General features: G+C 31.6%; 2 protein-coding genes across 3 annotated transcripts; both read right to left on the bottom strand.

Moving 5' to 3' along the window:
- Positions 1-818: 818 nt before the first annotated feature.
- Positions 819-5,482, bottom strand: LOC123272397 (mRNA (2'-O-methyladenosine-N(6)-)-methyltransferase). The gene is made up of 4 exons (XM_044739132.1): positions 5,333-5,482; positions 4,620-4,927; positions 2,502-4,177; positions 819-1,700 (listed from the first exon to the last, which is right to left on the bottom strand). Exons 2-4 carry the CDS (start codon positions 4,917-4,919, stop codon positions 1,310-1,312), a joined length of 2,367 nt encoding a protein of 788 aa, XP_044595067.1. The 5' UTR covers positions 4,920-4,927; positions 5,333-5,482; the 3' UTR covers positions 819-1,309.
- Positions 5,483-8,131: 2,649 nt separating this feature from the next.
- Positions 8,132-16,197, bottom strand: LOC123272404 (the record flags this gene model as incomplete). 2 transcript variants are annotated; one of them, XM_044739147.1, is given in 6 exon segments in its annotated part: positions 8,132-9,970; positions 11,102-11,299; positions 12,457-12,726; positions 13,614-14,081; positions 14,274-14,526; positions 15,606-16,197. In XM_044739147.1, coding segments are annotated over 6 exon segments (3,175 nt in total), but the record flags the coding sequence as incomplete, so codon positions are not given.
- Positions 16,198-16,363: the final 166 nt, after the last annotated feature.

Below are 16,363 nucleotides of genomic sequence, written 5' to 3'. Positions count from 1 at the left end.
TCAATAGTATGAGCACTTATTAAGTTTCTGATAAAATCAGTACGACTCTACATAGTTATATTGTAAATAAATGTGCGTTTTTTTGTGTATGTATACAATATAAAAATTTCGTATGATTATTTATCAATGATTGATTGATTATTAATAATAATAATAATAATAATAAGAGAAATTTAATTATTTTCAACTAAATTATGTATGTGATACATTTCAGTGCTCAGTTGTATGTTTATATTCATTATTTATAATATTTACATGCACACGCCTTTAATAATTCATTGTACAACGTCAATTGATTGATGTATTGATTATTAAATGTAATGAAAATTAAATAATTTTATAGAAGCGTAAATCAACGAAAAAATATTTTATTAGACAATGCTTAAAAAGTTAGCAATAAATGATTGATTAAAATTTAAACAAAATTTATTATAATTCAAAACAATTATTATATATATATATTTCTCATTTTTTTTCTTAATATATTCCAATTATGTTAGGCGCCATAACTATTTTTTTTATTAACCTCTGTAATGATTTATTTATTTAATTTATCTCAATATATATTTATATATCTATTTATTTATTTTAATTGTTAATTCCCTTTTTGTTTGCTTGCACGGCAAGTATCTAATATTTTTTTTTTTTATAATTTTCACGCTTCAAATTTCTTCAATTTTCAAAGTCATTAACAAATAACAATTTATTGATCTATTCGAAGCATGATTGAAAATAATTTTTAAAATTTTTATCTCCACGCCTACATAATATCTATATATATATATAATTTAAATCTGTATATACTTATATATTTTTTAAAATAATTGATGCGCCAATTAACCTTCTGTTGACAATAATTATGATAAATTTTACAGTGATATTTTCCGATAGATTTCCTCTTCTAATAATTATTTCAATTACTCTCTATACTTCATCTAGCATATCAATTAATGTACACTCAACACAACATACATTTTAAATGTAACTATAAAAAAAGCAATTAAAGTAATTACAAAGTAAATTACTCAGAAAATTGACAACCATTAATTTAAAATTTATAAAAAAAGAAATAATCAAACTCACTGTGGACAATAAATTTATATATCTTTGCTTATAAAAACTTATAACAACAAATTTTCCCGAGTGTACATGTATTCAAGATTTATTATTTACAATATCGATAATGATAATCAAGCTACTAAGCGGCAAGCGCCGAGTAGAAAAAATTTTAAAAGTAAAAATAAGGTAAATGATCCGTGATAGTGATAACAAAAGTAGCTTACCAATGAGATCATTCAAGTTATCATGATTAAATGGGATGAGCTGTAACGGATGAAGATAAGGGTGGTAATGTTGATGTAGGTGAGTTAGTGGTAGTAGGCATTGCCGTTGTACTGGGAATTGCGTTAGGAATAGTTAGTGATTGTGGTGGAGCGGTGGTAGCGATTGAAGGACTGGTGGGTGAAGCTGCTGGACACGTCGAAGGAAGCGGAAGCGGAGTTGTTGGAATTTGTTGGTGGCTTGGTTGTCTAGGAGGTGATAGAAGTTCTTGTCGGTCTCTTTCTCGTTCTCTTCCTGGTCGCCAGGCTTCTAACAGCGCTTCTACACGCTCTTCTGTCGGGCCCCAACGAGCTGTACCCGCTGCATTTTGCAGCCAGACGACAAGAGTTCCGTGAGCTGCTCTGATATTGACTTCACCTCTGCGAAATTTTTATTTTTAAGTATTTTTAAACGAAGTAAAAAAAAATATTTGATTCTGTAACAAAACATTTTTCAAAATGTCTTAAAAAATATTCCAACAAATTTTATTGGACTTGAATTTTGTTGTACCTAGCACTTGTCTACGATGACTAACTGTTGGAATTACCATTAATATTAATGATTATTACCAATTAGTGATTATCAATTATCAAGTACTAAAAATTTTTTTTCTTGTTTTGTTTTTCTCTTTTTTCAAGTTTTTAAAAATTCTTTTTTTAATTTTTTAAACTTATCTTCTCTTTACAGATGCTATTTATTGTATATAATCATTACTAAACATTCTACACATGAAAATGTAACACATTGTTGTAAATTGCCGAGGGCGTTTCTTTACAAATAAATAAATAAATAAATAAATAAATTTTCTCTGCACGAAAAAAACAAGATGACACTGGACATTATCCCAGATTATACTCAGTGATATCTTTGATGAAAAAAAATTTCAGATAGTAGCTAAAAAAATCTAGATTATACTGCGTGATATCTCTGGATATTACGGTCTATATCTGGATTATACTAATTGTAATCTGGATAGTACTCATTGTAATCTGGATTATATTAGCTACTATTTGGAATTTTTTTTTCACTCAGCAGAATCTGGGATGATATTCAGTGTCATCACGTTAAAAAAAAAAAATAGCAATTAATAAATTAAAATATTTTGCCTGAAAAATTTTGACTGCCGTAAATTTTTGTCACAGAACCAAATATATATAATAAAAAAAAAAAGTAAAATATACTTGGGTAGTATATGCTGAAAACCATGTCGATATTCATGTTCCATAGCAGGCACAACAACTTGTTTACGTTTAAAATGACTGCTTTCAAGTTTGATGAGTGCATTTGGCGCCGGATCGCGCCATTCCGGTAGAAAAACAATAAATGAAAGCGGTTCTGTTGAGTCAGACAGTAGTCTCTCAAAATGATTGACCATAGCTTCCATAAGTTCTTCGCAGTACGGTGGGTTTGCCTGGAAAGAACCGCTGACCGGCCTGAAGTCCAAGAAAGGCCCACGCGAGCCAAAGTAAGAGTCAGTGTCGGCGAAAGCCGAGCAATATTGTCGGAAATAACAGTTAAACGGAGAAGCAAAGCATTCAAATGTTACGCCAAATGATCTCTGCAGGCACTCGAAGACAGTTACAGGCAATGCCATTTGCGTGGCATGTCCCTCATTTATTCCTAGATAAGTCTGATAGCGTTTAAGCGCGCACCAAACGCGCGGCAAAAACATTTCAAACTTTTTATCGTCGAAACAATTGTACCTGTACAAGTGCTCGAGTTTCGTTAAGTGAGAATTGTTAATGCACATAGTGTCACCGTGATAGCGTAACATTGTTTGCTCACGCTCAGGAAGATACTCGATTTGCGGCAATCGTGGTGCAGGCAATGAAAATTGTATCGGGTAGCACCAAACTTTCCGTTGAGTGCTCGCTGGTCCACCAAGAGGTATCACATCTCCAAGGCCATTGTCTTTTAATATCTGATTGTTTTTATCCTTCACCTTTTTAGCGTAGTCTGTCGACAAGTTGTATATCTTCAAACAAATCCCCTCGACGCTTGTTTTAACAGTTTCCGTGAGGTGAGGCTGACACTGACGCTTCAAGTGTCCAAGACGGTCTTGAAAATCGTCAAAAGTCGCGCCAACTGTTCGTCGTAACCACTGAAAAGTGTCCTCAGCGTTCCACTTGACAACTTTTCTGCTCTCTGAAGAAGCTGACCTTGACTCAATCATTTTTTTAGCAGCCTCGGCGTACCTCGACAATTGTTTCCTCGCATCGCCGGTGAATTTAGGCCGTACTATTTTAATGGGTATGTCGTTCATTATCTCCCGGTACATCGACATTGATATTTCGGGAAAACACTGACTGGGCAGCAAAGGATCCGACCCGCAATCAATCACCTTCCGTTCCATGAGCCACCGATTGAACGAATCTTTCGGTGCGTCTATCGACTCGCGCGTGTGACACAGTTCCTGGTAACACTGCCGTAACTTCGACAGTAGGCTACAGCGTAAAGCTTCTGCGTCTGGATGAACGTGCAGCAAATTTGATGGTGCACGCTCGAAAATGATAACATTAGTCGGGACATCGAGGTCCCACGGGCCAGCAAGTACGAATTTTTTTATAGCGACTGCTGGGTTACCGTCTTCAGAGGCACGTCGTTTCAGAGGGCCTCCCGGAGTTCCCGGAGTCAGCGGACCGTTTCCTGGCGGCACTGGTGCTCCTCCGCCGCAGATTCCGAGAGGGTCTGTTATAGGATCAAACTGCGGTTTTGTACCTGGCATCACCCACAATGATTCTCCGGTTAATTTGTTCCAAAAATACGGTCGGTTTTCTCGTTTGCTCCAAAATTTTTTCCATCCTTGCTGTTGGAGTTCTAATGATAATTCTGCTTCTGGTGGATAACCTGGTCCAACCTATTAACATTAAATTATTAAATATCAGTAACAATAATTTAAATACAAGGAAAGAACAAGATGACACTGGATATTGACACTTGCAATTTTATTTTAATTAAATAAAAAAAATTAATAAATATAATTTTTGAATTATAAAGTTTGAGATAATTGGTTTTTTGAGAACATTTTATTTTTTTAATTAGAATAAAATTACAAGTGTCAATCAACTAGGCCAGTGTCAATAACTGGGTCTTTTATCTTAAATGTTTTCAGTAAAATTTAAATTTTTAATTAAAATTTTTTTTTAAGTACTGCGTAATTTAATATATTATGTAACACAAAATAAAAATTAGTATTTTCGCGCCAACCTTATGAGTTACAAGATATAGATATAAAAAAAATTATTAATTGTAAATAAAATAAATAGCCAATTGATTATAGATTATAGATAAATAATTACCTGATTCATTGGCATCGGCTGCTGTAAATGTGACAATGGAGAGCAATGATCAACAATATTTTGAGTCTGGGGCATTGGTTGGGGTTGAAGTTTGACCGGTGTTGGAACAATAACTTGGCTGACATTTGAGCCAAGATCTTGGTGAAGAGTTTGCATCATTGAAGGGTGATGATGGTGAAGATTGTGATGGTGGTGCATTGTGCCTGCTACCGGAGATATCGACTGGCTCGACATAACATCCCACGTTGTCGTGTTTGTAGTGTTTGGTAATTCTTGTTTTCCACCACTCGCCTCATTCATATTTTCATCTGAATAATTGAAAATAAATAAATAATTTATGGATGGTAACTCGGAATGCTTTTCAAGTTGATTGGAGTAGTGGTAATTCGTGGTAATTAGTTGAGAATTGATTAGTTTTATCACAATGATCAACCTGTGTTTGAAAAGCGAAATAATATTTTTAAAGTTCATAAAGTTATTACATGTAAAAATATAAATAAAAATTGAGTGAAAGGAATTTAGTTTGGAGTGTTATTTGGCAATAAGAGGCGGGCTATTTATTTGTAATTTGAAATCCAAGTCGACGCACAAAGATTATTGTGGTCCTCTGTTTGTTTACATACTAATAGCCCGCGTTAAATATAATTAAAGTTAATGACAATAATGAATAAATTTAATGATTATTATTAATTCTGTAGGTTTATTGTACTCACTCTATGTTATTTTTGTGAATATTTAATTGTTATTTATGATAAATATCACGATTCAGTCATCATTTGTAAAAAATTGACGCGACAGACTCCACCTGTAAGACGCCATTTGCTTGGAGACTGATCCGAAGTGCGGACAAAGTATCCGAGCTAAATTATTTTTTCATCAGCGCACTCTATAATTATTTTAAAACATTTGTGTCGGTAACTCAGAGTGTCACTTTGTCGATAGTAATAGGAATTTCAAATACTGACTGTCACTAAGAAATCTTTGTAGTGTATATTTCAAATATTAAAAATATGGAAAAAAGCGAAAAAAGCTCAAGTACTGAAATATCAACAATAGAAAAAACTTGCAGGGGTGAAGTATTAAAACTTTATTAATTCCAAAATCAACTTATATTTTTTGATATATTTGCAATTTCAATATTACTATTAATTAATTATCACTTTAATTGCATTGATAAATGAATATCAATTTCCTGCGGCTATTGTGGATGTCTATCGGTTATTATGTATTATTAGATATGGCAGTACATTTACCTATTCAAAAATTAGTTATGGGCATTACCTTTATCTTAGCATTTGTATTTTCTCCAGTACTTCAAGGACAAGTTTTTGCTTTATTAACAAAACCGTTGTACCGAAACATAGAAACCCTACAAGACTTATATGATTATAATTATCATGTTTATTATGATACTAACATACATGACAATATTATGGACAACCCTAGCGGTTTTGTAAATGCTGAAAAAATGTCGCAATTATATAGTATTAATGCGGTATTTTTTCAGCATTTTTTCGGTTGTTTTGGTCTGTTTTTTTATCGAAAAATTACGGAACATTTACCGTAAAAATGCCATACATTTACGCTAAAAATTTAGAATATTTACGCTGAAAATGCGGCATATTTACGGTAATAAGGCGGTAAAATGATTGTATTAAAACCATATTTAAAAAATTGTGTAAAATTAAATAACGCTCGGACTGGGATTCGAACCCAGAACCTCCTGAGGACATGTCGGCTACTCTACCATTTGAGCTACCCAGTCTATACCATATTGTTTTTTTGCTTATTCTATAAACATTAAGCCACACCGTCCATCTTACGATAAGCATATTTAAAATTAAATAATATAATTATATATGTGAAATAATATAACTTTTCGATTTTAGAAAATTTGCAATTTTATAAGTGAGAAATTAAAAATTGAAATTAAAATTAGAATATATTTACTTAACATATGTATTATTTTATATTAATTACTGCTAAATACCTAATTAAAAAATAATATTCTACATGTTTTTTATTCAAAAACAGTATTTATTTTTGCAAAGTAGCGATGGAGAATAAAAAGCAAAATTTAAAATTTTTCATTTTATTCATTTCTAACATAGAAGTGAACTAAAATAAAACTAAATCTTTAACAATTGTCCATTATGTCAGCAAATATTCGGCAAAATTACTGTATTATTACGGTAATCATTTGGAATTTTTTGGGTAAAATTTGGGCATTAATGCGGTAATTGTATAGTATATTTTTGGTAACTGTACAGCATAAGTGCAGTATATATACTGGATAACTACAGTATAAAAACTGGCCAAAACAACTATAGTTTAACCGCATTATTACCGAATTATAACGGTAAATATACGGCATGAGCATAAATGCCGAAAAATTACGGTATTTTTACGGCATTCTCAAAACCGCGAGGGAACGGACGACGACCAGAAATATTTACACCGTATCGATGACCCATTCTCATTAGATTGTTTTGAATTAGCGAGCCATCATAGTTCAGTTGCATGTATTTTAGTTTAAGTCATCATATATTGAGGTTCACTTCTAAATACGAATTATACATATCGAAAAATTTCATTTTTTCAACTTATTATATTAGATTTTCGCGGAAGGATTGGGCGCTAAACGATCGGGTGGGACAGAGAGCATTACATGCTACTGAAGCTGGGTTTTCAAATTATTTAAAGAGGAAAAAGGTTGATAATAAGTTAAAAAGGATGAAAGCTATTGAAAAAGCTTCAGAATTCAAAAATTATTACCTAATAGATGAGTCTAATTTAATAACGATGTATATGTTTATAGCGACATTGTTCATTTTGGCTGTTTTTATATTCTTCTTTGAAAATATTATTAGTCTTTTCATGTCTCGAAGGCGCGGTTAGAATTATTAAATTTATAGGATTACTAGAAAGATTTGAATTTACTAATTTATAATTTAATAGTTACAGATTATTTTTCAATGAACGTGTGTGATAATTGTATTTTAAAATTTCACTGTGATTTTGTAATTATTAATTAAATAAATAAAAGGTAACATAGAAAAGATTGAACTATATATTTTTTAGTAAGTATTTTTATTTGTTTTTATGCTCTTTAAATAATAAAAATGTAATCAACATTCAATTTATCATAACATTACAATAATGATTATATGTGTAACATAAATTTATAATTTATAATATTTATCATATAGTAAAAAAACAAGTTTAAAAATCAAATTGTAAAATTTTTCTATATATTTGAAACAAATTAATAAATATAACTCTTTTTTTTCTACATATTATTTTTTATAACAATCAATAAATCATTTTAGATGTATTACGTGAACGCCGTAATACAAAGTGTCAATAGTAAATTTTCATTAAATATATACTTCTTTAAAATTAACATAATAAATGTAGAATAAAATAAAGAAAAATATAATCGAGCACCTCATACTTAAGGGATTTTTATTTTTTGATGTGAATTTTTACTTTTATTTTGGCACAGGCATTTTTATAATTTTTTTTAGTCAGAGATGTAGCGATAGTATATTAATTAGCAACATGCTTTATTAAAAGTATCTTTATATCCAATTGACAATGGATAATCTTTTTAATCAGTTATTAATAACTTTCCTGCGTCAAATGCGTTTAATCAATGAGCAATTAAATTTTACAAATCACTAAAATTACTAAAAATTTTTATATAATAATAATATATCTTTGTATATTAATTACTTATTTTTAAATTCAGCAAATTACTTTAACATAATTTAAAAAAATCTATCTGATATTTGAATAGATGTACTGTCAATGTAATATTAATTATAATAGTAATAACAATAATAATAATAATAATAATAATAATAATAATAATAATAATAATAATAATAATAATAATAATAATAATTATAATAATGAATATTAATCATAATAAATATAACTATTAATTAATCAACATTACTCCTGTTCAATGGCACTAATATCAATAGTTTTCACCCGTGACGAATCAGTCGGCAAAAGCCTTAGCCTTTCGGGTTCGACATCAAGCATTATAATGCACATAAAACTTTTTCCAGAGGCCTGGTCTATTGGATAAATCGTAACAGGTGCAAACTTATCTACGGATCCATCGACGTAGGAGCATAACTTTTTATAAACCTGAGGAAAATGTCTTCTGAGAGATACCCCACGTAATCTTAATTGCCGCTGAATATTCGCAAAACCAATTTCACGGATTTTTTTTGGTGTTGTTTCTGTTTCTCCAGCACTGTTTGATTGTGGTAATGATGTGAATACAAGTGTTTCAGGTGATTCCATTTCACGGGTAATATTACATGCTGGTGATGAAGATGATATTGGTTGTGAAGATGATGATTCTTTAGTTTGTTCTTGACGCTGCTGTTGCTGTTGCTGTTGTTGCTGCTGTTGCTGTTGCTGTTGCTGCTGCTGTTGCTGCTGCTGTTGCTGTTGTTCCTTCTGTTGTTGTTGTTGTTGTTGTTGTTGTTGTTGTTGTTGATGATGCTGATGACGTGATTGATGAGGCTGTTGTTGTTGTTGTTGTTGTTGTTGATGATGATGATGATGATGATGGTGATGATGATGATGATGATGTGGTTTAGCGTCTAAACGTATTTTACCACAACGAGAAATTAATTGTCGCTCCCATCTAACACCACCGACATCAGTTGACGGTACTTCATTAACAACGCAAACCGCAACATAAAGGACCAACCTTGTTTCTGGGTTATAAGACTTGCAAAGCCGCATAACCTCCGCGTAAAGTTCAGTGCCCATTTCACTGAGCAGAAGATCAGACGAGCGGACATAGGTGGGCTCTCCAAGATCTTTGAAGCCATTGCTGATAAATTTTTCCGCCAACTCTGGACTGGTGAAAAAAAATTTAACCGCGCCTCTTCCATGGGCCATATATCCGTGTCTCGCCAACAGTGAAATGTGTTTAAGCGTTGCCGGATCGTCTTTAGCGCTTGACAGTACTTGCCGACAAATAGCGCCGACACGCGAATGCAGGCATGTTTTGCGGTGACGTTGCCAGTGAGCTCTTCTGCAGTCTCTTGAACAGTATAAATACATGCAGTAATGACAGCTCTTGTATACTCTACGTGCTTCAACTAATGTCGTTGTATTGTTACATTTATTGTGACGACATTTTACCAGGTATTTATCAACAGTGGCAGTATTATCAAAGGAGACACGACGATTACGTGATGATGATAAATTACGATGAGATAGTGGCACAATATCACTGCCTTCACTTTTACGACGATCTTTGCTACGTTCGTTATTTAGGTTCGGTTTCTCCGTAGACTCAGTTGTATCCTGTTTAACGGACTCTGTGACAAAATTTAATCAATATTAATTTTATTATTTTATTTTATCAGCTACTTGGTATAATTAAAATAAATAAAAATAAATTAAGCTCAAGTTAGCTGACAACTGTCGATTTTTACCACAAATAAATTACTACTAAAAACCTTGCAGTCACTGCGTGACTGCTGTGACTTTTAAACTATCTATATTGCACTGTATTTTAGTAACTATTGATGTTTTTAAAGATATAAGCTCATCCCGATGTTACACTCATCAAGAGCTTTCATTTGAGTACCCACATGCATTTTTGATATATTTTTCATATATACATATATATAAATATATAAAATATATGAAAAATTGATGTTGGTACTCAAATGAAAGGTCTCGATGAGTGTAACATCGGGATGAGCTTATATCTTTAAAAATGTCAATAGTTCACAAGATACAATGTAATTTCTTAAATATTGACATTTTTTAAGATATAAGCTCATTCTGATGTTACACTGATCAAGAGCTTTCATTTGAGTATCCACATGCATTTTTAATATATTTTTCATATATACATATATATAATATATATAAATATATAAAATATATGAAAAATTGATGTGGGTACTCAAATGAAAGCTCTTGATGAGTATAACATCGGGATGAGCTTATATCTTTAAAAATGTCAATAGTTCTCAAGATACAAGGTCATTTCTTAATTGTGTATCTAGAGATAGAGCATTTTCGAATTAAAAAGTATTATTTGAATAATTCATTTATTTAAAAAAAATCCTAAAAATCATCAGATGTCAGCTAACTTCAGTATTATAAAAATAATAATAATTCTAATAACAGTAATAATGATAATAATACAAAAATGATAATAATAATTATAACTATAATAATAATAATAATAATAATAATAATAATAATAATAATAATAATAATAATAATAATAATAATAAATAATAAATAATAATCAATAAATGGATATCAGCTTGTAGCCTATTTACCAAAACTCACAATAACTAGATCGACCTAAAGGCAATTGTGATAGCAACAACGTACGTACTATGGCAATAAATTTAATTATTTCGTAGTACTTTAATTTTTTTTCATTGTTGAAAATCATAACTCAAAAGAAACTTACATAGTCCTCCTACCTTGGAGGTCTTGACGTAAATCACTGCAACTCTTTCCAGTTTTTCCTCCGGGGCTCGGCGTCCGTGATGAAGCTGACGGTAAACCCAGTAGAGAATCAAGCACATCTTCTAGTGTCGTTGATCCGGGACTCGGTTTATTCCGGAAAAACGCGGCCGTCATTGCCGTGGTTTGGGTATCTTTCATGTCTTCCATCATTTCTGATAAGAAAGTTTAGTAATTAGTAATATTAATCACTTTAATCACTAACAGTAGCTTTAATAGTGCGACAAAAAAGGCAAAATAAAAAAATACTAACGAGTAGATGAAATGAAAACTAGTAATGAATAATTACTTACCGTACGAGTGAGCTGATTTAATTATAAATTATAATATAAAAAATTCCTGGGACAGTTATAGATATAAATAATAAATAATAGTAATAAATTACAAAATAAACGCTGATATGAACGATAATTTATTCTACATAAGGATGTGCACTACATAAAATATCAATAATTACGAAACATACATTTAAAATATATCATTAGCATAAACATATAATATTGCTTTACGTTTGAAAATGATAAGTAAATAGAATAAGCATTTTTTGTATTTTTTTTTTTGTTTTTTTAAAGGTAAATAATATTAACTAAAGAGAAATAGCAAACAATTTATGATAATCAATTGGCATACGTATTTGTTTATGATTATTACTGAAGATATTTTGTATGAGTAAATAATAGCAATAATAATAATATATGTAAGTGTATTAAATTGGAGATTGTTAAATAATTTAAAGTGAAAATAATAAATATATGGACATTGGATACAAAATCTTGTCTAAGTTAACATAACATAAATAATTATTTACTTATTTAGATAAAAAAGTTATTGAGAGCCAACAATTAAAGAAAGAGTGAAAAAATATCAAGTGTTATTATTTAATAAAATGTTAATTATTTAAAATTAATTTATATTATAAATAATTTCAGAGTTATAAATCTTATCAGAAAAATATATTTTGTTTATATAAATATATATTTTTGTTATAATATTTAAAAAAAAATTAACAAAATTTTACTATATTTACAAGTGAAAATTTGCACTGGCTCATTTGTTTAAAAATCTTAACTACGACGGAATTATCCGCAACTTTATTTAACAGCACCATTTAATTGTGTCTCAGTACCTTTGAATAAAAATAAAAAAAAATTTAATGATAAAAAAAATCAAATTCTACTGCTACTAGTAATAATAATAATAATAATAATAATAATAATAATAATAATAATAGTAATAATAAGTTTAAATAATAGTAAAAAGAAAAATAATAGCGATGAACAAATCGTATATCCTTAGGCGAGCAGTAACTCACCACGATGACTGTATCGTTGTTGAGACGTATCCCGATGATAACTCGAAGACGGGGAGGGACAGTTACTTGCGTCACTTTGCGCTAAATCTAGATAAAGTCCAGAATTTGTGGTTGATTCTATACAGCTACACGATTTAGTTGTTCCCGTAGCATCACATCCTGTACAACTACACTCTTTGTCTGCTGTCAAACTCACTGGCGTTTCCGGCGAGTCAACCGGTCGTGTTCCAACAAACGAGCTCTCCATCCAGCACATTTTAATGCCTTCACCTTTCATCAACATCATTATTTATTAATCTCCACGCTAATTGTCACTGTCAAGAGACTTTGTTATTTTAAATAAATAAAATTGTTAATGGAGGAATGGAAATGGTAGTACCAGTAGTATAGATAAAAAGATGAAGTTAAAGAGAATATTTAAGTATATCGCATCTCTAAAAAGGCAATTTTTTTTTGCCAAAAAATAAAATTAAATATTTTAATAAAAACAAAAAATTCATGTAATTATTCAAGTCAGTAGGTTTGAACAAAATAATATAATTTACAATCGAATTAACGATAAATTTACCTTATAGTCCGACTTTTATAAGTTTGTAAGTAAATTATTAACTAATGTATGTATTTCTACTATGAAAATCGATGTAAAAGTAAATACATTTAAAATATAATGAAGCTTTAAAAAAAAATTATCTGACTAAATAACAATGAATTGTTTTATAATATGATTTTTAATTTTTTGATTTTTTTTTTAATGATTAAATTAGAACAAAAAAATATTTTTGAAAAATTGCACTTACAGTTTTTAAAGTTTTTTACAAATGAAAATTTTTTCTTTTATTTTTTTGTAATAATTTTTTCAATAAAAAAAAAATTCTAAAAATTATTAGACGTCGGCTAACTTAAAATTTTCATATTGTTTCAAGTGTTTAGACACACAAAAAAATTTTATGTTTGCTTTAGCGATAATAGAGGTGCGATATACTATTAAAACAAAAAAAAACATAAAACAATTACCTGTAGTGTGGATAATAATGGTGATGGTTGGTAGATTGTGGTGGGATGATGATAATTATATTTTAAAATATATAAATAAAATAAATAATTGTTTGTTTGCATTGTTTTGTCGCAGAGGAGTTGTCGCATTTAATTATGCTCACCTCTGGGACTGGCGAATCTATCTTCGTAATTTCGATGATGATAATTATCACTTCTGTCATCGTTGTTATCGTCGTTAAATCGAGGAGAATGCCTTCCGCCTTTTACTGTTGCCTCCTGACCGCTTTGTACATAGTGAACTATAGCTGAGGTAACTTCTTTTATCGAATTCCTCACATCCAGCTGGTGGCTAGTTCGTTGTTGTTGTTGCTGTTCTTGTTCTTGGTGGTATTGCTGGTGGTCTTGCTGTTGCTGCTGCTTGGGGTCCAGCTGTGGGAGGATGCCTTGAGCAAGTCGCTCGGCAGGTGTTCGTGGATTCGCCAGGCGTTCCTGGGAACGCCATCCAAGGTAGGGTTGCCGATAATTAAATGATGATCCTATTGAGTTTGCCGGGGAACTGCCAGCGCTGTTTAATAAACTTGTGCTCCATCGAGAGAATACCGGCTGCGGCGTTGGACTTGAAAGCAGTCCTGTAAAGCAATTTTATGTATGGTCATTAATTTTGCTAGCTTCTTCTCAGGAATAGCCCGAGAAGAAAAAAAATTTATTCAATATTGATAATGGACTATGATTTAATCAATTTTAATTAACATGATTAAATATTTTCAGTGTAGTAGTAGTAGTAAGTATAAATACAAGTTGTGACATTAGTGTATAAGTACCTCTGCTAGGTTGCCGGAGATTGGAAGACGATGAAAGGGAAGATAACGATGTGGTTTTAGACCCAAGCGAACGCCATCCGCTGTGTTGAGACGCATCTGAATGCCGCTTTAACCGAAATCCATCACGAGCTGCTGGTGAATTTTTATACCAATCTGGTACATTTAATCGTTGCAATGATCTCTGGACTCTTAGCTCGTGCTCACTAGGTACACGTTCAGCCGCCATTCCTTTCTGGAGCTCATTTTCAGGAGGCTAAAATTTTAATTTCAAAAAATATAACCCTTTAAATAATTAAAAAAAAGAAATCGATCCTCGTAGCTGATCGTCGTTTATTTTTATTTACTTATTTATAAAGCCTCGGTGTAACGCCAACGTCACAGCGAGTGTAAATAGAATAAAAGAGCTTTAAATTTTTCGCAAATGTCCGGTTTTAAAATGTCACAATTTCTCATAAGTCTGAAACAACCGGAAAGCAAGCTGAATAGTTGAATAGAAAAGAAAAAATTAATAAATAAGTCAATAGTTTGTTGTTGATATGAATGAGCAAGGTCGACGTGAAACTAGGCCTTGCCCATGCTATGCTATCGATCTCGTGATGCATCAAACTTAGATGTGGAGTAGTCGATAGCCGATGCGCAATGGACTCGACTTGCAGTAAATACCTTTGTCACATATCTATATATTATTGTAAACTTGATCTTCGTTAAAAATTTACCACCAATAGAAACGGTTAAATCTTTACATTAAAATATAAATAGTAATCGCGCATACTCGAATCATTTATATTAGAATATAGTTTCTCTTTTTACCTAAATTGACAGTTACGTGACATTTTAATACGAGGTCAAAGTGTCGCGCCGTTATAGCTAGCTCTTAAGATCACAAATGATAATAATGATAACAATAATCACGATGATGATGATGATAATGAATAATGACGGAAGTAATGTATCCGCCGGAAGCTATTGACGTGGAGTGAATTAGTATTAAATACCGATACTGATAATTTTTTACCGGTTCATTTTATTTTGGGTAACCTTTGCCCTTTATCAATGAGTCAGTACTTGAAAAAAAAAAAAAAAAAAAAAAAAAAAAAAAAATTGTCACCTGCTGAGCGTAATAAACACTTTTGTTATATCACTCGCACATAATTGTTATCGAGAAGCGTATAAAAAATATCACCTTGATATTTTGATAATAGATAATAATTAATACGTCTGTCTGTTAAGATGTTCGATAGATAAGATTAAATAAATAAATAACGATGATGAAGATGATGAAGATGATGATGATGATGATAATAATATAATAGCAAGGCTATGGCTTCTTACCTTTATAAAATGTAAATTCTCCTTATCTAGGAGAAACTCCATGGATTTATGAGGACGATTGTGGTTGATGTGTTCACCAGTGACGTCGTAGTCAGGATGGTCACTGGTGTTTCCGTCGCAACTAAACCCTGCTGGCGACTGAGGTACGCGCAACAGTACGTTTTCACGGCCTTGACGCGACGTATGAGTAAGGTTGAGTAGACTGCGGGTCTTTTTGTCAGTCGTGGAAGCACCGTCGTTGATAATACTGCCGTCGTTGATATCTGGCTCCCCGTGGTGTATATCCGCGTCAAGATCCGTCTCGAGCAACCCGCCTGGATGGTCTTTCATCTGGCTGGCTGACTGGTGATGCTGGTGATAGTTCGGATGATGGAGGTGATGGTGATGAGGTTGCTGCTGCTGCTGCTGCATTGCACGAGCTTTCGCCATTTTGATAATAGCCGGGTTTCCTAAGTCTGTTATCGCGCGCCGGCGCGTCCCAGCTGGCTCTGGAGACGACGTACTTCGAATATTTGCTGATGCACACGCGCGGACATTCTGTAGCGGCGGCAAAGGCGGTTTGCTCATACACACTGCTGCTCGCCCGTTTGTCCTGAAAAATTTATTTTAAACATTAATATTAGTTCTAGTTCACCAACATCCATCTAACACCTCTTACATATCTTTAATATTTATTTTTATTAAGCCATACTATATGTTTATGTTAGCTTTTGCTATTTCTATAAATATTCCTTTAAATAAATATTGTAGTGTATAAA

This window comes from Cotesia glomerata, linkage group LG10, assembly GCF_020080835.1.
Source record: "Cotesia glomerata isolate CgM1 linkage group LG10, MPM_Cglom_v2.3, whole genome shotgun sequence".
NCBI lineage: Eukaryota > Metazoa > Arthropoda > Insecta > Hymenoptera > Braconidae > Cotesia > Cotesia glomerata.
The sequence above is the reverse complement of the archived record's forward strand: the minus strand, read 5'-3'. Positions and strand labels throughout refer to the sequence as shown.

Coding starts and splice junctions, on each gene's coding strand:
- LOC123272397 (XM_044739132.1), bottom strand. CDS start 4,919: ATGAATGAGGCGAGTGGTGGAAAACAAGAATTACCAAACACTACAAAC. Junction 4,178..4,619: donor AGCCGATGCCAATGAATCAG/GTAATTATTTAT, acceptor TAATGTTAATAG/GTTGGACCAGGTTATCCACC. Junction 1,701..2,501: donor TTTCAGCATATACTACCCAA/GTATATTTTACT, acceptor AAAATTTCGCAG/AGGTGAAGTCAATATCAGAG.